General features: G+C 29.8%; 3 protein-coding genes and 2 long non-coding RNA genes across 7 annotated transcripts; 3 read left to right on the top strand and 2 right to left on the bottom strand.

Moving 5' to 3' along the window:
* Positions 1 to 113: 113 nt before the first annotated feature.
* On the top strand, positions 114 to 1,980 carry LOC100645867 (divergent protein kinase domain 2A). The gene is made up of 4 exons (XM_003394741.4): positions 114 to 783; positions 1,005 to 1,305; positions 1,415 to 1,545; positions 1,706 to 1,980. Exons 1-4 carry the CDS (start codon positions 178 to 180, stop codon positions 1,904 to 1,906), a joined length of 1,239 nt encoding a protein of 412 aa, XP_003394789.1. The 5' UTR covers positions 114 to 177; the 3' UTR covers positions 1,907 to 1,980.
* Positions 1,981 to 2,264: 284 nt separating this feature from the next.
* On the bottom strand, positions 2,265 to 5,899 carry LOC100645626 (eukaryotic translation initiation factor 2-alpha kinase 1). 3 transcript variants are annotated; one of them, XM_048405295.1, is made up of 9 exons: positions 5,131 to 5,899; positions 4,681 to 4,848; positions 4,183 to 4,339; positions 3,633 to 4,108; positions 3,378 to 3,547; positions 3,139 to 3,312; positions 2,884 to 3,039; positions 2,677 to 2,814; positions 2,265 to 2,594 (listed from the first exon to the last, which is right to left on the bottom strand). In XM_048405295.1, the coding sequence occupies exons 1-9, from the start codon at positions 5,198 to 5,200 to the stop codon at positions 2,379 to 2,381; spliced, it is 1,725 nt and encodes a 574-aa protein (XP_048261252.1). In that variant the 5' UTR covers positions 5,201 to 5,899; the 3' UTR covers positions 2,265 to 2,378. The 3 variants fall into 3 exon arrangements, with proteins under 3 accessions (XP_048261252.1, XP_012163110.1, XP_012163112.1); XM_012307720.3 differs by having other exon boundaries at positions 3,378 to 3,550; positions 5,131 to 5,898; XM_012307722.3 differs by having other exon boundaries at positions 3,378 to 3,550; positions 4,183 to 4,228; positions 5,131 to 5,898.
* Positions 5,900 to 12,081: 6,182 nt separating this feature from the next.
* Positions 12,082 to 12,763, top strand: LOC125384978. The gene is made up of 2 exons (XR_007223871.1): positions 12,082 to 12,315; positions 12,387 to 12,763. It is a non-coding gene; the product is annotated as an uncharacterized LOC125384978 (long non-coding RNA).
* Positions 12,764 to 16,300: 3,537 nt separating this feature from the next.
* Kr-h1 (kruppel homolog 1) lies at positions 16,301 to 18,375 on the top strand (the record flags this gene model as incomplete). The annotated part of the gene is given in 2 exon segments (NM_001280921.1): positions 16,301 to 17,023; positions 17,631 to 18,375. Coding segments are annotated over 2 exon segments (1,468 nt in total), but the record flags the coding sequence as incomplete, so codon positions are not given.
* A 2,767-nt stretch (positions 18,376 to 21,142) lies between these two features.
* Positions 21,143 to 26,268, bottom strand: LOC125384979. Its single transcript, XR_007223872.1, has 2 exons — positions 25,594 to 26,268; positions 21,143 to 21,356 (listed from the first exon to the last, which is right to left on the bottom strand). It is a non-coding gene; the product is annotated as an uncharacterized LOC125384979 (long non-coding RNA).
* Between the last annotated feature and the right edge of the window lie 138 nt (positions 26,269 to 26,406).

Raw genomic sequence — 26,406 nt, 5'->3', positions numbered from 1 at the left:
CAATGTCTCAGACGGAGATAGAGACATTCTATTCATCTTTATCTATCTTGCAAGAAAAAGGATTTTACTATATTGAACACAGAGATATATCCCTATAGCCTCTCTGGTTCCTGAATATAATAATTGAAGCCAACTTCACGCAATCATATTAAAAACAAGTTCTGGTGACAGCGTAACATGATTTTACCATATATATATAATATATTAAAATTTAAAAAGTGGGAGCTGTTATCCCTTCTAACAATTTTAATAGCATTAAAGTGGTCCACAATTATTACATTTCGACCGGACATAAATCGTTTAACAGAATTACATAAATGTCCAGCATGTTTTGGTATTTCTGCATGCAATTATATTCATGAAATAGATATCGCATTTCATGATTTTTATTCTGTGTTTGCATATTTTTTTGGAGTAAAAAATGTATTTTTTGGATCCTTTAATAATAGCAGAGTTGTTCTGAAGAAGTTAGCACAAAATTCGGAATTAGATGAATTTGATCGAATGCTTTGCAAGAACAAAAGAATTTCTCATGTTTGTATAAAAAATGCAAAAGAAATAGATAATAAAGTTGAAGTCGATTTCCATGAACTTATCAAAAAAGAAGTTCATGTGAATTCTACGAAAAATAACTTCAATCATTTAAAACTTTGTCCTACTGTTCAACATTTAAATGATCTCTTAAGTAATGTATATCGTAATGAGAAAAATATCGATAGAAATATACTTCATATTAATATTTGGGTATTGACAGTTCTTAATCCTGAGCCTCTCCTTCTTCAGGTACATATATACTTGTTTATGTCAAATTATTTAAATATAAATTCACCAAATTTACTTACATTAACTAAACTAACCTGAAAATGTATTATTTTTATATTATATTATTTTTCATATATAGGGATTTCTACATAAGCTTTTATCAGCAAAAACAATTGAAACATACAGCTTTATATGCTTATAAAATGCTTTGATAAAATGAACTAAGATATCTTTGTTTATAGATATTATCTACAAATAAGGATTGGCCAGTACCAAGATATTTTGGTACCTGTGGTCGCATTTTAATTGAGGAATATGTTGGGATGCCGTTAACTGCTTATTATAATGAACCATGGTTACGTAGGGCTAAATTAGCTTCGAGTCTTCTAGATGCTGCTTACAAATTTACTTACAAAGATGATAATTTTGGCTTCTATTTAACCGATATATCTGCTGATAATATAGCAGTTGATTCAATTGATAATGTAAAATTTGTAGATCTAGAAAATGTCATTATTGTTGACAGAAACATTGCTCCTATAGGTAATCTAAAAATAATTGAAAAAATCTTAACATTTATTAGAAAAAGAATAAAGCACAGAGTAACACTCATATCCCAGTTAATTATTTAAGAATTTTATATACTTCTTAGAGAGACCAACTACATGGAGTCAATTACAAGTAAATACTGAGAATTTTAGCTGCTCAGAATGTCTGGCATTTTCTGGTATTGATATATGTAGTCATAAAGTTAGTGATCACAATTACTATGCAATATGCAAGGTTGGTTCTTATTATTTGAGAACATAATATGTATACTAACTTATTATTCGTATAAATATATTATAACAAAATGAAAATGAACTAAGTAAATTCATTTAAATTTAACTCAACATCATTTTCGATAGAAAGATTATTTACATACAATATTTTACATTTATAGATATTATTAGCAATAAATATAAATAACAGTATACTACCTGGTGGTCTACTACACGATATACCTGCAGATATATCAAAAAATTACCCAGATGTACAACATTTAATACAACAATGTGTGCATCCCCAAACACTACTCAGCAGAATAGATGCTGGAATGCAACTTAAAAAACTGTTAGATTTTATAATACAAAACCAAATATAAGAATTAAATAAAATTATGCAATTAATTGTAATCAATTGTTAAAATAAATTATTATGTAACAATTAATATCACAATTAACTGAGATAAATCAGTGTCATCCTATTAATTTTCAGAACATGTTATTATTTGCAAAAATATCTTTATTTTAAAAAATAAAACACAAAATACAATAAATAAGCTCTAATATGATTTACACTTTTATGCTCTCTTTATAAAAATCAAATTATGATAATATTCAAAATATTTATAAATATTTTATTTCGATGTGTATAAAATGAAACATAAATAAACGCTTTTGTTATTTTCTTATCAAACGATATTTTTATGTGCTACATATCTAAAAAAATGCACAGTTATATTCGTACAAGAGTACTCTCTTTATTATTTTATCACGGAGTTTTAAAAAGTAATGCTATATGCTTCTTTTCTAAAAAAAAACTCGCTATTTTTTTCAGTCTAATAATACAAAGGTTTATATATCTTGTAACGATATACTATGTTTAACCATTTGTTCTTCTAATATTAATATCCTTTCCTGTAATTTTTGTATTACATCGTCTTTTTTAGCAATGTCAATCTTTAAACGCGCTATCATCATATCTTTATCTTCGTTTAAGTTTTGTAACAATTGATTCGTTGATGGCCGATTTTCGGGCATTTCTTGAACTAATTGACTTACTATATGCGCCTATCAAACATTAATTACCTTTATTACGTTTACCTTCAAATAGTATTTTATTAAAATATCATCGTGTTTTAAATAGACGTACCCACTTAAGATGAGTAGCAGCTAGTGTTGTTGGTATATGTCCCATTTTCAAACTATTAATTATTTCAATTCTTTCCATATGAGTTCTTGTATGCACTATCAACTCTAAAAGGACTATTCCTAAACTATATATGTCACTCTGGAAGAATAAATGTTGTTTTATAATATTTTTAAAAATTATTATTTATTAAAAGGAAAAAAACAATACTTTAGGATCACATTTTCCTTGTAGTTGCTCTGGCGCTGCATACATTTGTGTTCCTATTATGGAATGGTGATTTTCACTTCGTAATGGACAAGCTAATCCAAAATCTCCTAACTGTATTTGTAGCTGTCCTGATGTTGAAATAAATATATTGCTTGGCTGAAGTTGTGTAAAAAATTTTATATATTTTTAAGCAATAAAGTAAAAGCTCTTTAGGTATTTTATTTGAATCATAATCTTTTCATTTTCTTGCTTTACCTTTATGTCATGATGCACAATTCCACGAGAATGTATGTAGTCTAAACCATGAAGAGTTTGTGTTAATATTGCAACGAGCATTTCTTGTGGCGTTACTTCTATCCTTTCGTCAAGCCACTGTTGAAGTGTTTTTTCACAAAGAGCCATTTGAATATACAATGTTGTATATTTATTCTTTAACATTATATATAAATTAGATATATATATATATATATATACAGTAATACATATATACATACTGTTTGAGGTATATATGGTAAAAGCATCTTATTTTTACTGGATTCTTCATATGAATTACTGCCATCAGTATAATTTGTATTATTTTCTATTTTATTATTTTGATGTTCGCTATCGTTTCTAAAAGATATACTGTTTGAATTAGTTCTCTCCTCATCCTTCTTAACATTTTCTTCTATAACAAGAGATGGATTCAATTTATAAGATCTTAATAATATCATGATTAATCACAAATTATTTGATATAATTATATGTACCAGACTTATAATTTGTCCATTTACTATGTTGTGACAACATGTTCTGTTTGTCATTTTCTTTTGGACTTTCACTACTCCCGGTATCCAAACTTTGTTGACTTTGTGAACTGGAAGTCTGATTTATCAACGATCTATATTCATTTGTTTTGTCATGTTCAATAGAACCTAATCTGCTTTGCAAATAACTTAGGGATACTAAATGCTGCCTTGAAGGCAACATTGGTTCAATCCATGCACCTTTATATGAAACTATATTGGTATGATTTAATTTGGCAAGAGTTTTCACTTCTTCAAGATGCTGCATTATATTTTTAACTCGATCAGAACGAACTGTTATCTTCTTAATGGCATATTCAATACCATCAAGACGATGTAAAGCTTTAAAAACATAACCAAATCCTCCAGCAGCAATAAAACTTATTTCTTGAAACTCTCTATGATACCGAGACCATTCTGTCATTGATGGTCTACATAAACTAAATTTGTATAAATTAAATATAATAAAGCTTCCTTGTAATTGTACTTTGGAAAACGTAGTATTAAATTTTACCTTGAAATCTGAAGTGAATTTTCACAACCGGCTGCTGCACGTGTAACTGTAAACAAGCGATATAGTGCTTGTTGATATTGATTTCTTAATGGTTCGAATTCTATCATATTGTAGGAATCATCAATTAGTTTCAATTTATGAAGTCTATCACAAATAGCTAAAAACAACCATATAAATTATTTCACAAACTATATAAAAATTTATTAAGACACTAAAGAATTTAAAAATTGGTGAAATTTGAAATAGAAATGTGATATGGAACATAATTCCTTAATTGAAATGTTTTAAACGATGGAAATTACTTTTTTAAATACTATTTGATAATTACTTTTGATAAAAAACAAAATTTTTAATATACTGCATGGTTAAGTAACTAAATTATTGACAAGAAGCTTTAAAATTGTTATATTTAATTTTTAAATTGTACAAATACAAAAATTTTTCATACTAACAAAAAGATATAAAAATTAGTTGTTATAAAGAATATAAATATATTACCAAAATACAATTTATTTCTGCGTACTGAATCATCTTCAAATAGTATACACAATTGCTGTACAAGTGATTCAATTAAAAGACTAGTAGAAGTTCTAACTATGCTCACAATTTGCCTATTGTTCAGATTACTTTCATTGTCCAAACATAGTGTTGGATTTGCATTGTTACCTAAAAAGTAAAAACGATATAACAAAATATCAGTCAGAGGCTACTTAAAGTAATTGAAATTTTGTAATTATTATTCCAGATAATGACCGATTTACTACCTAAAAATTAATTTTTGTATTATTATCGTTTTTAATTGAAACAATACATTTTTTACGAAAATTAGTAAATTACCGATTAAATAAATGCAGATGACAATATAAAAAGACTAAAATTATAGTTATTAGAACTGTTACTACGAATACATTTTAAAAACGCGCGGGAGTTTAAGGTTATATTATTTACCTCTGTCAAATGTAGTTGCACTGGATAGTGTATCCCAAAGATTAGTTAGAGGTGAGTTGTTATCAACCATTTTTAAACTTAATACATTTTTACATCAATACTTGTATTATTGTAAATCCACGTACACTATCGTAGGGATAAGATACTCTCGTGGCCACCGATTGCACTATTCGCCAACAAGATTGCCACCCTGAAATCTTAAATATAAACCAAAGGATGCTAAAGAAAAAGTCAGAAAAATGTTAAACGGACGTTGCGCAGTGCGATCTTGTTTCTGTAATCAACAATGCTATTGTATTACGTCGGTAAATCTATGCATCCTTTGTATGATTAGCTACTTTAAATATCTTATTAAATTGGTAACGTCTGCCATGAAAAATCCGCATCCGTCGTGAAAAATCGCAGGGACATCGTGGGATGTGTGTGTGGATTGGTTTTAATTAATATTAAGATAAATATATCTAGGATTAGTCCATAGTGTGTACTTTTTATACAAAGATGCATTGTCTGATTTGAAACAGGTGGTTTTAAGTCCTAGCTTTAAGCCTTAGTCTTAAGCTCTACTTTTAAATCTTAGCTTTAAGTTTCGTCGTTAATTTTAAGCGTTATTGTCAAGTTTTAGTTTGAAATCACATCGTTTATTTAGTTTTAGGATATTTGTGAAGATCGATGTATTTGATTGGTATTTTTCTACAGAAGCAAGATTTTGGCGACCTTTTTGCTTTTTTCATTGGTTTTTTGTGAGTTTGTAAGTCGGACTACCTATGTTTGGTAATATATAATTAATAATTGATTTGAGAATAGAAAGATGAAAATAGAAAAGATTAAAAAATTCACATTTTTATGTGTTAGATACGTGAAATTACAACTCTAAGTTTTGAAACTAATTAAACGAATCATTTAAGTAACTCATTACTTTGACAGTGTGCAATACTTTCTAAAGTATTATAGAGGTATAAGATTCTATATTTCATTGCGATTATAGGATATCCTATTCTATATTTTATTTATGATTTCATATATATATATATACTTTATTTAGTTTTAATTCGAACCGACACTATGTACTGAATCGATAACGCCGCATGTGGCACGAAAATGGTAAAAGGGTCAGATGAGCCTCAAAACATGAGACACGAAAAAGCACTATATGTCACGTTTATTCTGTACTTTGTGCTCAGGCCAAATCAGTATGTATATCACCGATAAATATTTATTTATCTGTTCATGTATTTATATATTTTTATATTTATATATCTATTTATGTTTTTATTTATTTATAAATTTTTAGTTTTTATATAAACATATTTTTATTCCATTATTATAAATTTGTTCTTATTCTTTATTTTTGCGAATGAAAGTCTACATATCCCTTACAGGCGAAACACTCAAATCAAGTGTAATATAAAAATATCACCTTTGCGTTCAGAAGTATATTCTTTTCAATAAATATTTACTATTAAGAGAATATTTTTGTTATGTGTGTGGTAATAATCTCTTGCAACGTTAAGTTTTTTAGTTATATTTTCTTATTTCTATTCCATTCAAATTCATTATTAAATTTATAATATTTTATCTTTCTTAATTTAAAAAATATATAACATTTCGTTTTATAGCTTTGTCTGGATTTATCATAATTGTTTTAGTAATAGAAAAATAACTAGCTAGAGAATGTTAATTATATTTCAAAGAAACCGAAACCTCTCGCGTTTGCGCAGAACGATGTCCGATGATGTCACCATATTAATCTTTTTGTCATCACTCGGCGGACACTCGCCTCTATGTTTTAGTATAGGAGTGTTCAGGCCTATGTTATGTATATGACATATATACATGTATATAGTTATCAATAATTCCATAATTTAATTTAAACTAACAACATAAATTTAATTAATTGAAATTAGTAATAGACGTTTCAATATCGGTTACTGCTTATAAAACGGAAAATGAATATCTATAGATTGAAAGTCAATTTTAATCTTATAGGGAAAATTGCAATATGAGTAAATAATTTTTATAATTTTAATAAATAATAAAGAATATCGTATATAATTTTACAGTAATACAGAATACATTATAAATACGGAATACAAAATCACATTATAAATTACTAAAACAAGCATTTTTCGAAATACATAGTAGAAAATCGCTATATTAACCATTGTTTTGTTGCTTTGATCTGTATGCTAGTAGGTTCTCTTTTAATAGAACCCATTTTTTTTCTTTTTTTCTTTTTTTTTTTTTTTTTTTTTTTTTTTGTAAAAAGAAAAAGAAACATTTTGATTGTAAAAAACAATAACTCACTAATCAATTATAATTACTTATATGTAATAAAAAATGATATTTCTTACAAAACATATTTTCTAATTAATTAATAATCAATTATTTGTATAACGAATCATATCTCTTCATTTTTTTTTAAAAAACGTCTAACATATGATGTTAATGATTAAGTAAGATACAAGTTAAATTGATAGGTACATTCGTAAAATCAAGCAAAGATATCTAAATTCTTGAATAAATGACAATATAACCGATACAAATAGTATAATTCAATATGTTCCATAGAATGGAATGATAAATAACTTTTTTTGTCGATTATATTTTATTAATCGCATACTAAGCAAACAAAAAATGTATATAGTATCAGGCTATTTTCACCTAGATATAGCACGTAACTTTTAGATTATGTAATGTGAGAAAGAGATGAACGCGGAAGAGAAAGCTAGACAATGTCATGTTGGTATCCATACGACCTTGAAATGTAATATAGTGCGTAGTGCAGTTGGTGGCATACATTGTTGCACGTGGTGTGGAGTCATTGACTTTAGAAATACTTTCCACTTTCTACTTAACATGTCCTTGCTGATTTGACCTCCTTTGATCTCTTATCCCTTCTTTTCCCTACATCTTATATGTTGACTATAAGTACATCGTAAAATAACATCATATTAATTAAATTTCCCGAAATATCAAGCATATAGGGTTATATAAATTAATTAATTAATTAATCATAGATTAATTTTCATAAACAATTTTAGATTGTATAATAAAATAAAACTGATCTTATAGTTGATATGTATTCTTATTTTGACGAATCAATAGTTATAAAGATTGGCAAATTTTTGTTTCGTAACACTTATTTATAAATAAATAGACCACGGATGGTTATGCATATTCATGTTTTTATAAATGCAAGTAAAGAACTTAGAGTTTTACTCTTTAAATATTATAACTAATACTGCATTATCATCACTAATCATCTATGATAATATCAAAAAATGCTTACGCAATTCTTTTGGATAACACAATAAGAAATAATAAACAAATAAAACAATTTTGACAATCAAACATGTGAAATTTTATAAGTAAATTTTACAAGTTTGTGTGAAAGGAAATCCATAATCTAAAATTCCCAATTTATCAATTCATTAATATCGTTAGTTTTGTAAATTATTGCGCAATTTTGATAGCAGATATTTGAATGAAAAATTTCTATTTAAATATTTACTGTTAGTGTATATTTATACGAAATATAACCATATTCATAAGAATATTTCGAAATAAGAAATACGAAAAATACCAAACCGGTTATTCTAATCGGTTGATTTAAATACAATGATCAAAAAGAAATGTCTAACTCCTTTTACGATTGTTTTCGAAATTAAGCTCCATCATTATACTGATACAAAATAAATATAAGAATATGTCTTGATAAAATTGATTTAGAATATATGATTAGAATATATAATTTTGTGTCACTTATTTTGAGTTATCGTATCAATTAAAACTAAGCATTGGTCAATAAACACAGTTAGTACATTTTTTAAAGCTTTACTTTATTTCCATAAATATATAAACATACAGTATTCGACAAAAGTATTGGCATAGATTAGGTTTTCCTAAAATTAATGAAATTCATTACCAAAATTCCTTGTAAAATATAATTCTAATCTAGATGTCAAGTATATCGTAATTCGTTATTGGTAAGTATTTGTATAATGAAAATTAATAATAAAAATACACTATAGACTGTTTTTAACGAAACATAAGATTTTAATAATATATATTTTAATATATATTTAACATATTTAAAAATTTTAAAATTGTACCCCTGTAAAACCCAAAATATGCGACTTATTATCTTTAATTAAGATGTTTTATTAATCTTGTCTGTATACAATGGATCGATATGTCAACTTTCGTCTCAACTGTTCAATCTACAGGACGGTGAAAGACCGGGAAGACGCGGTGGTCAATAAAAAAACAAATGAACCAGGTTATGTTTTCTCTTCCCTTTGCCATTTTGGTTTCAGCACGATCGCGAGTCATTTCTAAGGTCGCCGCTGGCATAGCTTAAAACAAGTCGCGTTAAGATTGGTCAAGGTACGACATCGCTCTAGAGTTGATTGCTACCTCGACCGTAACCCCACTACTCTTGCCTCCCTACTCTCGAGATTTCTATTTGGTCCATCGCCCCACCAACCATCGCCCGACCTCTTGTACCTTCGACGCGACGTCTCGGAACTGGAATCCTTGTCGATCTCGCCGCGACCCCGACACTGCGTGTGTTTAAGCCACGTAAGTCGTGTTGACCCACGTGCCTCCACAGGATCGTACATTGCGCTAATGGCACCTTATGCTCTTAATTTGATATGTTATTGTTGTACATATCGTGAAAATAATTATTTACTTTTTTTACCAAAAAAACGTTTTATTAAAGAATGAAGAGAAATAGAAATACATGTTTTTTAACTTTTCTAGTCACAAGTTATAAACTGCCGATTTTAATTAATTCTCCTCTGCGGCATTAATAGATATGACGATAAAAGAAATTAACTAAATTCTAAATAAATTTTATGTTTTATCAATCACTTTAGGTAGAATGAATTTTGAATAGTTCCATATTAGGGACTTCTGGTATTATCATCGAAATTTTACAAAATCCCAAGCTACTAGTTATCAGTACGAATACATTTTTTTTATAACAACAATAAATCTGGTGTAAAAGAAGTTAGATTTCCAATTAAATTTTTCAAATTACTGGTAATTTGATTATACTATATGACGTAAAATTGCAGAGTTACAAATATATATATATTATCTATAACTATTAACTTGTCTATTTACTAATATTATTAGCTAATAGATTGTCAGTTATTATAGCTAGTAGAACAGTAAAAGGATCCATGCAATCGTTTATCAGGTTTACGTTTCATAACAATATCTAATTGGTAATTATGCAATTTAGTGATTTTTCTCAATTGAGATTATTTAACTCGAGTTGTATAATTGAACTAATATTATTTATCTTTTGCCACCCTACAAACTTTTTATTAAAAAATATTCTTTATTCAAAATTTTACAAGACGCAAATTACGAATTGCTAATTCTAATCTATTTTCTTCTATGACAGTAAGTTTGGCGATAAAAAAATTTTATAATTTGTCAATTATTTTTAGCAAAATTGCAAAATTATAAAAGAGAAGCCTATAACTCTCAAATTATAATTTAATTACATATTGGTCGCTAGATTATTATCATTAAATTACCATCGATTAGTAAATTATTGTTCAAAATATAATGCAGTTGCAAATGACAATTAAGATTTGAAATGATAATTTTGTCTACATTCACGTGTTACAAAGTGTTGACACATTTTAAATACGCTTTAAAAGTATCATTAATTAATGTATTATATAATACATATGTACTTTGCATTCTATTGTTATCTTTTTTTGTAATAGAGATATGAATGCGCAATAACGATTCCGAGTCCGAATGTATGTAAAATAATCGAATGTGGTTTGACGTAATTCAAACCCGGAAACATGTTTCGAAAGTGTTCCTTATAGTACAATAAAAATTATCAAAGCACGCGATAAAATTAATTTAAAAAAACTTGCGATAAAAACTTGATGTAGTTTTTTCCTAATGTAGTAAACTCCTGAGTATATTTATTTTATGTATATTTCTATTTTAATGTTCAATTTTGAAAGCACAATAATGTGGCGGCGATAAATTCAGGTTTGGGGAAATATACGTCAGCCTATTTATTTATTATCTGATTTGTTACCTGAATCAACGAATACGTATCGATGAAGGACCACTATCATAATGTTCTAGTTGCAAATACTTTTGAAAATCGATATACAATTTAATATAATTTATAAGTCTCAATTTATCCAATATATGTATGTATAAGTTATTTTAATAACATTAAATATTACATGTAAAATGAATAAAATATTAACAATATTGAAAAAATGCTATATATTGTAATATTATGTATGTTACAATATAAAGAAATGCAAAAAGATATTAAAAAATCAATAAATTGTATTAGAATCGTTATATCATCTTCGATATAACATAACATATAAAATATCAAGAATATTAAGAAACATATTTTGCTTTGAATTGTACTAAAACAATAAGCATATACGCTAATGAGATATTTAAAAAATGTGAAACTACATTAAAACCATTAAAAATATTGTAAGATACAAAAATATTTTAAAAATATTAAGTAGTATTAAAGAATGAATAAATGTATAATGTTTTATTTTGTATTATACCAGTAAAATTACTTAAATATCTTTGAAACTAAACTGGATTCAAACAGAATTAAAAAAAGTTTTCCTTGATCTTCATTTTCATTTTGAGGTTATTTATGAACTGACAGAAATAACGGAGAAAGAAATTAAAGTATTCAAAAACATTCAATGAAATTTTAATATTGTTAGATACGGTGTTGTTGCTAGCGTCACTGCTATCGTCTACACACTACCCACCACCAGCACAGTCTCTCAGGGGCACCACTACACAAAAAGCGAGGAGTACCAGTGTAGCCCCGTCGTTCTTGCCATCGCACGCGGCGTCCAATGCCCCGTCCGGAGGTAGCAGCCGTGGTTTCCACTCGGCACACGTGCACCGCGCGCAGTGGGTCATTGCTCTCCTGTGTTCGAAAGTAATATCGTTACAGCGCACGGCACTTGTCCCAGGCATGATCACCACGAAATCCAACAAATTTGCTCATTTATAATTAATTACGTGCTAATATGTACTTATAATGAACTCATTAAATTCTGCAACTTTTTTAAAATTTCTTGCCTACCGTAATCAATTTCTTCAATTCCATAGGTTCGTTTAGTAATTATGTCAAATTTTAATATGTACAAATTTGTAAGTATCTTAGGTAAAATATTTGTCGAATGTTATTATGATAAAATAAAAGATAAAATTTTTGTGTATAGTGACCAAAAGAGAACTAATAATACATACCAAGGAAACAATAATGACAGATAAGGCAATGATAGTCAACTAGTGACGAAAACTGAAAGAAAGAAAGAGAAAGTAATACACGCGCCAATCATGAATTCACCAACACATCTGCGTCGACCGGATTTAACCTCTGGCAGCTTCCTGTACCGGCTGTTAAATATCATGCAGATTGCCTTTTCCTCGTCATTAATGAACACTCCTTTTCGATGTGCTAATGTTTTTGCATTTACAGGTGTATATGAATACCTGATAACTAATGTTTTTTACTTTTATAAAAATATTTTACTTTTTGTATTTTTCAAAATACATGCATGTAAACATTGCGAATTAAAGATCTTATTTCTTTCAATTTAATGTTTATGATTATATATATATTATAACATGTATATAGTATTTCATTCATGTATTTACAAAAGTTATTTTTAAAATGAAACGAAAATATAACGATGTTGTATTTTAGTACTGTTTATTTACTAAATTTTGCATTTTTTACTCAAAAATTTACTAAATAGAAGTAACTGTTTATCTATATAATACTACATGCACATACATTATATGCTCAATATAAATAATTTTCAAACACGAAAGTCGAGTGAACCGACTTAGATTTGACGTAAGTAATAAAAACCCCAAGCTCGATACATATTTTGATTATTCTAGCGATGATAACAAATCTGTGATTAATCAACGTTATCATAACGTACGGTGGCGTCACATATGCGTGTGTAGAATACGCGTCTCAGTCTCTATAGACTGAAGATATCTATGTCTCCGTCTGTCGACGGTCTTTGTCACGCTTGTATCGCGGGGTCGGCCGAAACCACGACTACTGCCTCCACGTGCTGCGAAAAGCACTTACTCGCCCTAAATTGTAGGTCGCCGCCGTTGTTGCAGTAGTGGGGGCAACCAGAGTGGAGGGGCAGGGTCGAGCACGGCACTTCGGTCATGATCGATGATTTCCGTCGCCGTTCGGTATGGCCAGGCGGTAAACATTACACAGTACGATTGGCCGTGTCCTGAGGGTCCTTTGGTTTCGTTTTCGAGTTTGAGTTTTTCGTCGGCATTCAGTTGGTGAGAAGTGACAAACAAACGCGATATGCGTTAAAGAGAACATCCGTAATTCGTTTCTGTTCTGATCTCTCGCGTTATTTCGTTTATTCGTTGTTCTCCAAAGGATGATGAGCTGGAACGTGGGATTTCTTGGCCGTGGAAGGGCTTAACGAAAACCTCACAGGTGGGAGATTTTGACATTTCTGCGTCATATATTCCACGAGAAACAATAAATTTATAATAGAGACTTTTGATACTGTGGATTTTTAAAGACTATTGAAAACGATAGTTAAACGTAGTTTCCTTACATTTTTTTCAATTTGCTAAATTAACATACGTACTGGAATTTTGGAATATAAAAAATTGTAAAATCAATGACAATTTAAAAAAAATGATAATTTGAATCTTTGATCGATTTTTTTATGGACAGCCAATGTTAAGATGTAATACAAAATTAAATATTTTTTTTTTAATTTTCTAAAAACATTATTATTAAGAAAGTGGAGGAAAGAGCGAGAAATTGCTGACTCTGAAATCGATAGTTTTCTCCTTGGCCGCGAACTTCGGTCGCGCTAGTGGCGTTATTTTTCGTGATCAATCGCATTTTCCGTATCCTGGAAGTGTTGCGAAATTGATAAAAAGGATAGGAGACTGAGGTGGGGGGAGGGGATATCTTTGTGATAAAAAGAAAGAAAAATCGCGATAGATTCGCTTAGGAGAGGCGATATGTAGCTGTGGTTCGTGATGTAACTCAACGTCCTTACTGCGCGGCGAGTTGCACGAGGTCGGTGATCGCTATAAAAAAATGCGGCGAATACACGTGGAGGCAGTGGTAGGCGGTTTCTACCGCGGCACGGTATTGCACCACCGCCGACCGCGACGACTGCCTCACTGAGAGCCGCGCGTGCAGGTTTAACCCAGCCTTAACCTATTCTGAACCGACGACCTCGTACGAATGTGCGAACAATGTCGGGTTTCTTCAATAAGCTTTCCTATTAAATTAGAAATTTAGATGTCAAGCGTTTCCATTACGTCTTGCTACTTAAATAGCCATCAAGGAATATACTAAATTAATTTTACTCGAAAGATTAATATGTATGTATATTTATTAAGATCAGTCGAGCTACTGCTGTTTTACTACGTATCTCTGATGGCATTAATTAAAATTTGAAATGGTCTTGTTACACGATTTCATAAAAAATTTATCGAAATTTGTTTGAGATAAGATTATTATTATTATGTCTTAAGAAATTGATTGAGAAATACTTAATTAATAAATGGTAAATAAATCTTTGGTTGCAAAAATATTAATAAATGTCAATCTAAATATTTTTAATTTTAATGATATAGTACGTAACAGATTGAAATGATAATTTTTATTTCAGGCTACTGTGTAATGGAAATTTCTTTACTTTCATACATATATAAATTTCTGTAGAACGAAATTGATATATGATTGTATTCTAATTAGCAAACTTTCAATTTCATATTTGTTAACAATTATTACTAAAAAGATAAAAATAATCTTACAAATTACTTTTTATATAATAATGCAAAATGAAACAAAAAATATAGCTTCTTAAAACATAAAGTCAACGGTAATGGTGTATTATATAGTAAATAAATTAGTAGGAAAATATCTTTGGTAAATGGTTAAGATGATCATTGTCTTTTTCTAAATAAACGGAATGAAAAGGTAGTGAGTGTGACAGGTTCGGTGCGTCGATAATACGTTCGGGTCCATCATAGGCCCGGTAAAATCGGGGACGGGCTAAAATTGCAGGATGCGTGCGCGTATGTGATGCGTGAGCGTGCGTGTACCCACGGGGCGGCGCGTCGCACGATTCGTGGGCGTTTTTTTTAGGATTTGAAAAGAGTCAAATGGTGGGGAATGGAGCCGTATTACCCCAGTGTTTCGAAGCAGCGCGTAATCAAAGCGTTTAGACACAGTTGCGTTCACACGTAGGACGACGCAACGTCCTACTGTTTCCTTCTTATCTATTGCATGTCGATCTACCTCACAAGAATAGTCTTCCACTGTACAAATAAATGCTTTATTGTTATTGTTATTATTCTACAGGTAAATCGACTTGATGACGTTTTGTATTTATATTTATATATTTTTAAATAGAGTTTGATGATCTAAATTGACAAAAACTTTTGTATTATAACTTCTGTATTATAAAAATATCGCATTTTCTTTTTCTTTTTTTTCCTTTTAAATGAATTTTATTAGATTTATTCTTTTTTTCTATTATAAAATTTTTCTGGACAGATATATTTAAAACGTACCTGTTATATATCGTGTTGATTAATTGTAACTTTGAGCGATGCTTTTTAAAATATTTTTTATAGAAAATTGAATTATTGAACATTGTGAAATGCTTTTAATGTTATGTACATTGTTGCAGCATGCCATTTGTTTTCATGTCAAAGTCACGTAAATAAATTCCATTGTAATACTGAAAGCCAAATATAATACTTACACTTGTCTTTAAAATGATATCATTTTTCGATTTCATTACTTTAATTCAATTTATCCAGATATGAAAAGTGAAATAAATATTTACGAAGGCTCGCTACAAATATGTTAATTTATTTAATAAATGCCTTTAATTTATTTATTAATAGCACTTTCAAATAATAAATTTTTCACCTGAATTTTAAAAGCAGTTTTTTTTCAACCGCGAACTATTTGTAGTGATTCCATATTCTATAGTAAATTTAATAACTTTAAAAAATCCTATTCTATAAAAATGAGCCATCCTTTTCTTCTATTACTTTCAGATTAATACGTTCGTAGCGAAGAATGGTGAGTTACTATCAAGCGAAACAGATGACAAATTCGACTACTATGTCGGTCAACAACGAGATATCAACAGTGGAGCCAGTAAATCCGGTGAAAAGCCTCGTATGTAGTCCGGATTTGAGCGTGTTCACACCAGCGTGCAGTGGCGAGACTCTATCGGCAAACGTCGAGGAGAAGACGTACCAGTGTTTACTGTGTCAAAAGGTTTTTGATCAGAAGAGTTTGTATCAGAGCCATCTCCGTTCGCACGGTAAAGAAGGCGAAGATCCTTACCGATGCAATATTTGCGGGAAAACTTTTGCGGTACCTGCGCGATTGACTAGACATTATCGTACGCACACTGGTGAAAAACCGTACCAATGCGAATATTGTAGTAAATCGTTTTCCGTAAAAGAGAATTTAAGCGTGCATCGTCGTATACATACGAAAGAACGGCCTTATAAGTGTGATGTGTGCGAACGTGCATTTGAACATAGTGGTAAGCTGCATCGACATATGCGAATTCACACCGGAGAACGGCCACACAAGTGTACAGTCTGCTCGAAAACGTTCATTCAAAGCGGACAGTTGGTAATACACATGCGCACGCATACCGGGGAAAAACCATACGTTTGCAAGTCCTGTGGCAAGGGATTTACATGCTCTAAGCAACTGAAGGTACATACCCGCACGCACACCGGGGAGAAACCTTACACTTGCGACATCTGTGGTAAATCCTTCGGTTACAACCATGTCCTCAAATTGCATCAGGTTTGTTTACTTCTGATAATATACTATGCATAGATGTATATATAAAATCTCCATAATTTATTCACTGTTATTGCTTTATATTAACACTTATATTTAGCTATAATTAATATAACCATTAATTCTAACCATTTGTTGCTCTAAACAAAGATTATATAATAATATTATATTATTTTATAATAACATCAATATAAAGTAAACTCAATTTCATAAGGATAAGTCCAATATTTAATGCATTATAATTATATGTATAATTATATATACCTATATACATAATTTCTTAATATATATCTCTTATATCATATCATATTTCTTAATACATAGTACATAATGCATAATAATAATTTCTTAATAAATGGCGTATACATAATTTCTTAAACATTATTATCAGGTATATGTAAAATTTAATTAATGCCTTCCAAATTTTACATATTCCTGATAATAATGTTTAAAATTTAATGGTTAAAATTTAATTAATGCCTTTCAAATTTTAATTCAAATTAATATTATGTTATAAAATGTAAATTATAATGCTTTTGTAATTGTTTTGTAATTTTAATGTTCCATTAGAGTCTTAAACTCATATAATAAACTATTATAAATGTATTAGGTTGCCCACTATGGTGAAAAAGTTTATAAGTGCACACTATGTCATGAGACGTTTGGTTCAAAGAAGACCATGGAGTTACACATTAAAACTCATTCAGACTCATCGGTCACTGGTTCTCCTCGGGACTCACCAATCGAGCCAGAGATTGAGATCTCGCAGGCAAATAGTGTTGGCACTGCTAGTGACAAGGAGAACCGCAAGACTGAAGAGCCAATTGATGATGCTGCTGCTTATGACGACACTCCACGAGATTTTCCTTATTACATGTATTCCAGAGAGCAGTATTCACAACCGCTTCTGATGCCTAGTGAAGACAGAGCTTTTCAAACGACGTCTGTAGTCCCTGTTGAACAATCTCACTTGTTTCTGTATCCTGAGGTTTCTCCAACATACACTGGTCTTGGAATTCAAAACAACGAATTTGTTAGTGACTGCTCGTCTCTTCTCAATTTACCAGGGAACGACGCTCGTAGAAGAGTAGAGGCTGCACTAGAAGCAGTCGAAGAAGAAAGACAGAGGGAGTATGGCATCAGGATTGAAAGAGAACCGATTTTAACTCCTCCAAGCAGCAATCCCGTAAGTCCTGTTCCTTCGCCGGATCCTCTCGATTTGGCAATTCCAGTACGAGAAACGTTAATTCTCCCTCCAAGAAAACGGTGTAAAATGATCCTGGAGTCGATGGAAAGTGAGAGAAATGGTCTCATCGCCTCTCAAAGACAGAACTCTGTTATCCAATTTGCAAAAGCATCATAGTGCAAGATATGGAAGAAATTGATGATGAACCAGTGATAATTTCATAGACGGTGAGACATAATCTAAGTTTTGTGAGGAGGTATAAAGAACGCTAGATACTAGAGGTGTGCGGTTATGCCTATGTTCAGGAACGGGACGAGCCTCTTGATAAATGAAATCGGGCGGCTTCTTGATACACTCGTTTTGCGCAAGTTCCCGGAATGTTTCGGGATAAGCATGAACTGGCAGTATTGTTTCGGATTGGTTCGACAGAAGATCGGCTTAAAAGCCCGATAGATCCAGCTATGTATTAAGAGGAGATTGATAAACATGTTTTTTGTATGCTAATTTAAAGCTATAAAGCATTTGGTTTCTTCATTCACAGCGTGCTTTTAGTCGTTTATACTTGTTTTATTTTAACCTTATACTTCATTTTTTATGTAAAGTCATTCAAATATTTTGTAATTAACTTAAAATCATTGTTAAAGTAAAAAGAATCTTTCTTCAAAATTTTCCAAATATAATATTTATTCATTTAAGATTTAACATCACCGTTTCTTTCCATTTCCTTTTAATACGTAGTTGAATTTATCGGGCTCACAAACCAATCCTGTCCGACTTTTGCCTAGCCAATCAAAAGCGATACTGCCCGTTCATGCTTATCCCGAAATATTTCAGAACCCGAGCAAAACGGTTGTAGTGGGTCCCGCTCGAAATTCTTTTTTTTGTTGGTCCGTTCTAAAGTTCGGAACGTGTTCGAGACGATCCGCACATCTCTACGAGATATACATTCAGAGTAGTAATGGGCTGAAAAAATTCAGATAACTAATGTTACAAATTACTGAAGAACTTGTTGAGCTTTTAATTGTCTTAACAAACTTTGAATTTTGGAGTATAACGATTAAAATATGACTAATAGAAATAATTTTAATGCAATGATAAAATATTTCAATACTGTTACAACAAATTCAAAGATTTTAAGACTTTTAAATCTTACATTATATTCAAATAAGATAGACATTTAAGAGAAAGATGAAAAAATGCCCATTGCTAACTGATTAAAGAACTTTGTGCTGCGGGAATGATAGAGTTATCTTGCAGTGGAATTTCACTGCGGTATTATACGATCTGAGTTAATTGTTTTTATACCGAGTATTTTCTGAATATTTTGGGGTTTTCTTCAAACATTCAAATACTTTTTCAAAACAAAGTACAAAGAATAAGAAATTGATGGAAATAATTTTTCTAATAGAGTCGTATTTAATTTTTGCGACTGACAAGAAACATTTAATTAGTAATCGAACTGACAATAACTTTTCTTACATTTTGAACTGTGAAAGTTTGAAGAAAGTCGAAGATTATGTCGGAAAATATACTTTACAAGCCTTAAATGAACCAATAGAAAAACGTCCAGTAATTTTACCACTTGAAAAAGTAATTCTGAAAACTTTGCAGTCTAATAAGAGTATGATACAGTGGCCTCATTACATTCGCAGATTCAACTGGTTCCGAGAACTGTTTACACGTGCCTCAGGGTAAACATCGTAACACACTTAGAGCTCGCCAGCAGATCATCTATTACTTGTAAACTGCCAAAGGATATAAAGGAAATGCTAGCTTATTTCGTACTATCGCAAGCTATTTGGAACATTTTTGACAAGAATAATATCAGAAAAGGATTCCCACTCAGAACTGCATTAATTGAACATTATGAATCTAAAAATTGTATAACTTATAATGTTAAATGATTTTATATTATTTTTAAAAACGCCGAATTTTGCGTTATAAAAACTGACATCGTACGTTCTACTTTCTTCAATATAATATGTGTAGCTGGCGTGCTCAGTGTAATTTTTCGTATTTCATGTTATATAATATATACTTTAGATATGTGTGTGTGCGTGTGCATATATGTATGTACATCATTGAATTGTAACGAATTAGTGTAAAAGTAATGAAGATCGTGCAAGTCACCGTGGCAGAACTAGCATCATCATTATAGAAGGCTTAGAACGATCGTAATCGGGGGAATTTTAACATTTTATTTTAACTTTTGTTGTTCAAAAAAGAGTACAAAAATATTTGACACAAAGAATATAAATAATATGATTAACTTATTATAATATTTCTAAAAGCCAACCAATTCAAATTCTGAACAAATGGATTCAAATAAATTATTTAATCTTTTATATTGATAAATTATAATTTAAAATTTTATCCAGATTTTAAACATTTGAGATGAACAATCGAACGTATCGACTATTTCCGAAGCCTACGCCACTGTTACCAAAAATTAATCGTTTTCTTCCTCCAAGTAATTTTTCCTTTTTTCTGGAGGTTAAATTAAAATGTTATGCGTGTTTGCTATATTATAAGGTTTTCTATATCCAACGTTTACGCGAAGATCAAAGATTTAAATTTCTTGCCAAAACTAACAAGACTGATACCAGTCTAAAGAAAAATTTTCTTTGCATAAACAAATTTCCAATTACGTATTAATACGATGCGATAAAAGTGATATTAAAATATGTTATTGCTCAATTTCGTCATCATTAGTCTCGTAATGTTTGTTTAAACAAACTATTTAAATCATCCTTATTAATGATTTATCATTGCATTGAAAGTGAACAGAAAATACATTGAAGGCACTGTACAAATTCAATTTACATACTTTCATAAATGATTACTTTTAATTTCAAAATGCGCTTCCAGATGGCGCTAGTTTGCTGTCACAAATTGGTAACAATATTTAATCTTGTAATAATTGGTATATTAATATGTTGCAGTTTATTATTTTCTTTATTTTTTAACAAATGTATACAAATTATGAATTGCTTTAAATACCTTTATAATCCATTTGCAGTTACTGGTCTGTTTTAGAAATTTATTGAAATTTGAATGTATTTATATTATCAGTATCTTTGGTGTATTAATTCTTCAATATTGATCATATTAAGGCCTCTGTCGATACAGTAGTTTCTGTACAGCAGCTGTCTGTGAAAAAATAGATTCAATTTAGAACAAAAACACTTTACTTGTGTTTCTATATATCTATTATGATAGAAGGAAGCATAGCAAAAGGTTCAACTATCTGTTTCGTTAAACCATCAGGATCCGCAAATATGATTGTAGAAGCACACTAATTTCAAGTACAAAAGCATTGAGTCAAATTCAAGATTCAACAATCTTATAAAAAAAAAAAAAGAAAAAAAAAAGAAAAAAAAGAAAAAAAAGAATTAATATTATATATGTATATTTAATTCCCAATGAGTAGTATTGGCTACCTTAAGAGGCTTAGTTTTAATGAAACAGATCTTACTGGAATATAACTCGTCAAAGTTCTCACTGTGAGAGCGGGGCTGGTAAGGAAGAAAGTACCAAACTCATTATTAAAAACTTCATAATGCCAGAGTATCGAGAGGAGCTATGCTCACTGCCAGTACAAGTATGTCTGTGTATACAACACATACGAGTTTAATATTAAATATTAAATTGTATCGTCACAATTTACAATTTGAAGCCATCTGTATTTACATTTGGCATCGCTCCGGTATGGCATACAGAATGTTTTATAAATTGTGAAATAATTTAATGGTAGATTTCGCGAAATGCATCAAACAAGCGACAGCGTAATAATGTTAATAATATTAAATAAATTTAACAGAAAAATAAATACACAATCTGTATTTATAGCCGAATTTGATATTATCATTTTTATTGTAACATTCTGAAGTTCGTTTCAAAAATATTATAATTCATAAAATTTTATTATGGTCTTATTTTAAAAAGCGTTTTATCATTATTAAAATTAAATGTACTTTGCGTTCAAATCTACCACTAATTATTGATCTGTGGTTTATAAAACAACTTGAGTATACACTGAGCCATGTTTATATTAATAAGTAATGTAATATTTATATAGGAGCTCATGTATATTACACCTTTTCCTTTTCTTTTTTTCTTTTTTCTTTTCTTTTTTTTTTTTTTTTTTTTTTTTTTACAAGAATGATTCGACACGTGGCCTATTTCTATTTTTTAAGAGGTCGAAGCTTTTTGTTGTTGCGTGCGAATTATATTCTCATTTATTATATAAATGACGCATAACATGAATTTGATGTGCAATTGTATATTTAAGTTCTCTGGGGCGATTCGATTAGCGCTTCCCTTTCTTCGTTGTTTTATTAACTCTCAGTAAACATACTTTTAACTAAGAAAATACTCGAGTGTATTGTTACAAATTTTAATGATTGTTATTATTGTAGATTTCGAAGCGCTTGAAATTAGCTTACCATAAAAATTCGTTTTTCATTAAGTCATCGAGTATAGGCCACGTGAGAGTATATAGGGAAAGAAAATGGATGCGAATTGTTAAGTATTACGATAATGATAAGAAATAGATTGATTGAAGTGTGCAGAGACAACTCTAGTGTAATATTATGATTATCTGTTATTACGTATTATTTTTAAGATATACAAATACATGCCAAATGGGATGTGTTTTATCCCATTATCTCGAGCGTGTGGAACTGATTACACATAAAGGAAATGAAAGAAAAGAGTTTTGTAGAAATTCATTTATACAAGATACTTTCAGTAAGAACAGAAGAGTACATTTGTATAAGAGTCTAAAAGGGATGAATGTATTTTTTCGTTTCTCGCGCCCTTATGATCGATCAATAAAGTAGAAAACGTATAATAATAAAATATCAGTGTTCATTACGAATTATTAAAGATAGAAACAGTGACACAGAGAGAGAGAGAGAGAGAGAGAGAGAGAGATCAGCGCGCGTGAAACTGAAAAATAAATATCCTTTCAAAAATTACTCGCTGCAATAATTTTAATTGCAATTAATTTTAAGTCGAGGCATCATCCTTCGTTTGCATCGACAAGAATTTCCAGAGGTCAGAAATTTTCCGATAATTGATAGGCACTAATAATTGTATTTTCTTGTTTTACTCCGCCAAAGTGCGTACGAATAATTTCATAGTCATCTTTCGACAGGAAATATATTTATTTATTTAATATATGTAGCTATATCTATATATTATTTATATATGTATTTTTTTTGCCGTATGTCGGAACAAACTTTCGTGTATTCACTGCATTAAAATATATTCTATCGTAAATGTTGTTTTTGGAATTTTACGTTTAATTTTAAATAATAAGCTTACACAAAACATGGTTTTATCATGTGTACACCTCATGAATCTATTCGCCAATGTTTTGCTACTTTTATTACAAACACAGTACATATATCTTTACTTCGATTTGAATTTGACACGCCAGGCATTTAGAAAGTAACGTTTTATATTTCTCGTTATATTTCGCAAACAATAAAGTATGACTATATTAAAGTTAGAATTATGCAGTTTTTAATGAGACACGTGATGCTTTTGCTAATTTTTTTATAATTATCATGAATTAATAATTATGAATTAAAGTAATTGATCTTGGTTGCATTTCTAAAATTCTTGTTTTCAATAATCCAATAAAAAAGAATGGATTAATATTTGATAATTCCACTTATATATATTCGTACGTACGTACTTTCTTTGTGCAACATTAAATTACAGAATAAACGCTAATTTAGCGTCAACTGCCTGCCATTAATTAGTATATACAAAAATATATAGATATGCATTATATATACGTATGTACAATTTGTCTGGTTTATTGAACTCGTAACGTTCGAATGTCAAAAAATATGAATGATATGAAAAAATGTTACAGGTAAAAATTATATGATATCGAGGCCAGACATACTATACTTTTGTCTATTTGACCTTGCGATGACATCGAAACGTCCTATGAAGATCGTAATAAATTTTTTAAATAGGAACCTACTTTTTTATAACATATTCTTGTAGCTGTCATTGAGATGTTTACGAGACACTACACTACTAACTAGTGTCTTTCGCATTATGCAAATTGCCGTAGTAAATGCAGTATTGCAATACTGGGTGTCTCATTTTAATCGTTTGTCGTGATTATTTCTTATACTGTTTGTTATTCCAAACTATTTTTATGCTTCAGGCGTGATTTATTTTGTTTCAATAGATGTTCTAAGGCGAATTCATTGATCCAGAATATATGGATTTTTATGATTATCTGACGGTATCTTATGAAATTTTGTAAGAGATAAAATTTATTTAAAAAAAGATCACTATATCTACGATAATATGAATTACCATAAGAATTTTCCAAGAAATTAATTATATTATAAATATCAATAATAAATAATAATACAAAAAATTGAAAAATTAAATTGAGACATCCTATATATGAGATGTTCCACAAATTTTATTATATGTACAGATTTATTAAATTTATTGAATAAGTGTGCATTACATATTGATACGTTAGATATATCGAGTTGTATGATTTTTCTATTATACCTTTTATACATACATATACATACATATACATATATACATACAACAAATTTTATAAATATTCGCCCTTTTCTAATATTTCTTGACAGGAAATATAGCTACTTTTAGCCTTGTGTATTTATTTAACGTTAAATTAAATTAAATTAAATTAATACGATTAACAACAAAAATATTAAATTAATAAATTAGTTGGCACCAAGTGTTACAAGCTTCTTAATGTATTAATATAATTAATCTATATATTCTCGTTATTGAATTATACAAATACATTTCCAAAACTATTTTTGGTTTATTCATTAAGAGATTATTACGAAGTAGTATATCTTGCATATAAAAATACATATAAAATTTATATTGTTTCACTTTGGAGGAATACGACCGGTGAACACTGCTTGCATCCCTCAAACTGACATAGTTTAAATTTAACTCTATTTCCTTGGATCCTTCGAGCCACAAACTACTCAATTGTTTGAGGCTGCTGAAAACGATTCATGCTACTTGATTTTTTCGAGCTGTTCGGTTCTTTTACGTATCTATTCAAATCTGGTCGGTAACCAATTTAGTCTCGGCCCGGTTTGACTTTCAAGCAGTTCGAATATTCGAGCACTACTTTAGAAACTAACTACTAAGTAATACTCCTTGTTCAACCTAGTCTGATCGATTCTAAGTTGTCTCGATCGATCTCCACTCGATAATGAATTTTACAGTAGATGCAATCTATCCCCAGATCTTGGATTAAAATTTTCAGAAATAATAGTTTTCGCAATCCCAAAGTATTCTATCGCTCGCACATACAATACAAACGACAATTTTTATTAATTGCAATTCGCATACGTACCACATTCTAGGGTATTCTAAAATTCTATCTAAGTATTCTATCACTTTCTAATTTTCCACTGAAGTCTAAATAGCTCTTTAATCTGTGTATTACTCATAGATTCATTGCTATAAAGTCTCGCCGTAAGAAGATGAGAAAGAAATATAGATAGGAAGTTATGTGAAGGAGCAGAACGCTGTTTGGAGCATTTATTATATAGCTGTAGGGAAATCGATAGGGAAATTTGGAAAGAGATTAGATTAGGAAGTATATCATACAGCTCAGGAGATGTTAAAGGAATATAGTGAATAAGGGAAATAGAAAGACTGAGAAAACAAGTAGATGACAGATAAATAAAACTCGAATCAGGAAGGACTACACGTTGAAATGTAACAAAGTGCAATATAATACAATAGGAAAATCCCTACAACAAGGACAAAAACCAAAGGAAATGAAACGATCCCTGAATACAGTGAAGTAAGAGTTAGCAATAAAAATAGTATTAATTAGCAATAAGAATAACCAAACCAAAAAATCTAGAACGGATCGTAGGTTGGAAAAATGTGATATGAATGAGATAACCCTCGGCTTGTGGACGCTTCTTGCATTGGATGCAAGGCCTAATCTATATTTAGTCAATGCTCGTACATACTTATGTATATATAAAAAATTTTGAAACGTAGCTAGAATACTCGCATTTACCTCTATCTGTCTCAATCGAATATAGTATATGTTTATTATTATTTATTGTAGTCTTTACAAAACTTATTTGAAAGATATAAACAAGAAATCAAATACTCTGAATACCTATAAAATTTTCACTTTCGCCATTCT

This window comes from Bombus terrestris, chromosome 4, assembly GCF_910591885.1.
Source record: "Bombus terrestris chromosome 4, iyBomTerr1.2, whole genome shotgun sequence".
Classification (NCBI taxonomy): Eukaryota; Metazoa; Arthropoda; class Insecta; order Hymenoptera; family Apidae; genus Bombus; species Bombus terrestris.
Note: the sequence above shows the minus strand (reverse complement) of the source record. Positions and strands in the feature narration are given on the sequence as shown.

Excerpts from the sequence above, each read along its gene's own strand:
- LOC100645867 (XM_003394741.4), top strand. The coding sequence starts at position 178 with ATGATTTTACCATATATATATAATATATTAAAATTTAAAAAGTGGGAG. Across the intron at positions 1,306-1,414 it reads CAGAAACATTGCTCCTATAG|AGAGACCAACTACATGGAGT; the intron begins GTAATCTAAAAA and ends TATACTTCTTAG. Across the intron at positions 1,546-1,705 it reads ATTACTATGCAATATGCAAG|ATATTATTAGCAATAAATAT; the intron begins GTTGGTTCTTAT and ends TTACATTTATAG.
- LOC100645626 (XM_012307720.3), bottom strand. The coding sequence starts at position 5,200 with ATGGTTGATAACAACTCACCTCTAACTAATCTTTGGGATACACTATCC. Across the intron at positions 3,313-3,377 it reads TACCATATATACCTCAAACA|AATAAATATACAACATTGTA; the intron begins GTATGTATATAT and ends ATAATGTTAAAG. Across the intron at positions 2,815-2,883 it reads AAGGAAAATGTGATCCTAAA|AGTGACATATATAGTTTAGG; the intron begins GTATTGTTTTTT and ends TTATTCTTCCAG.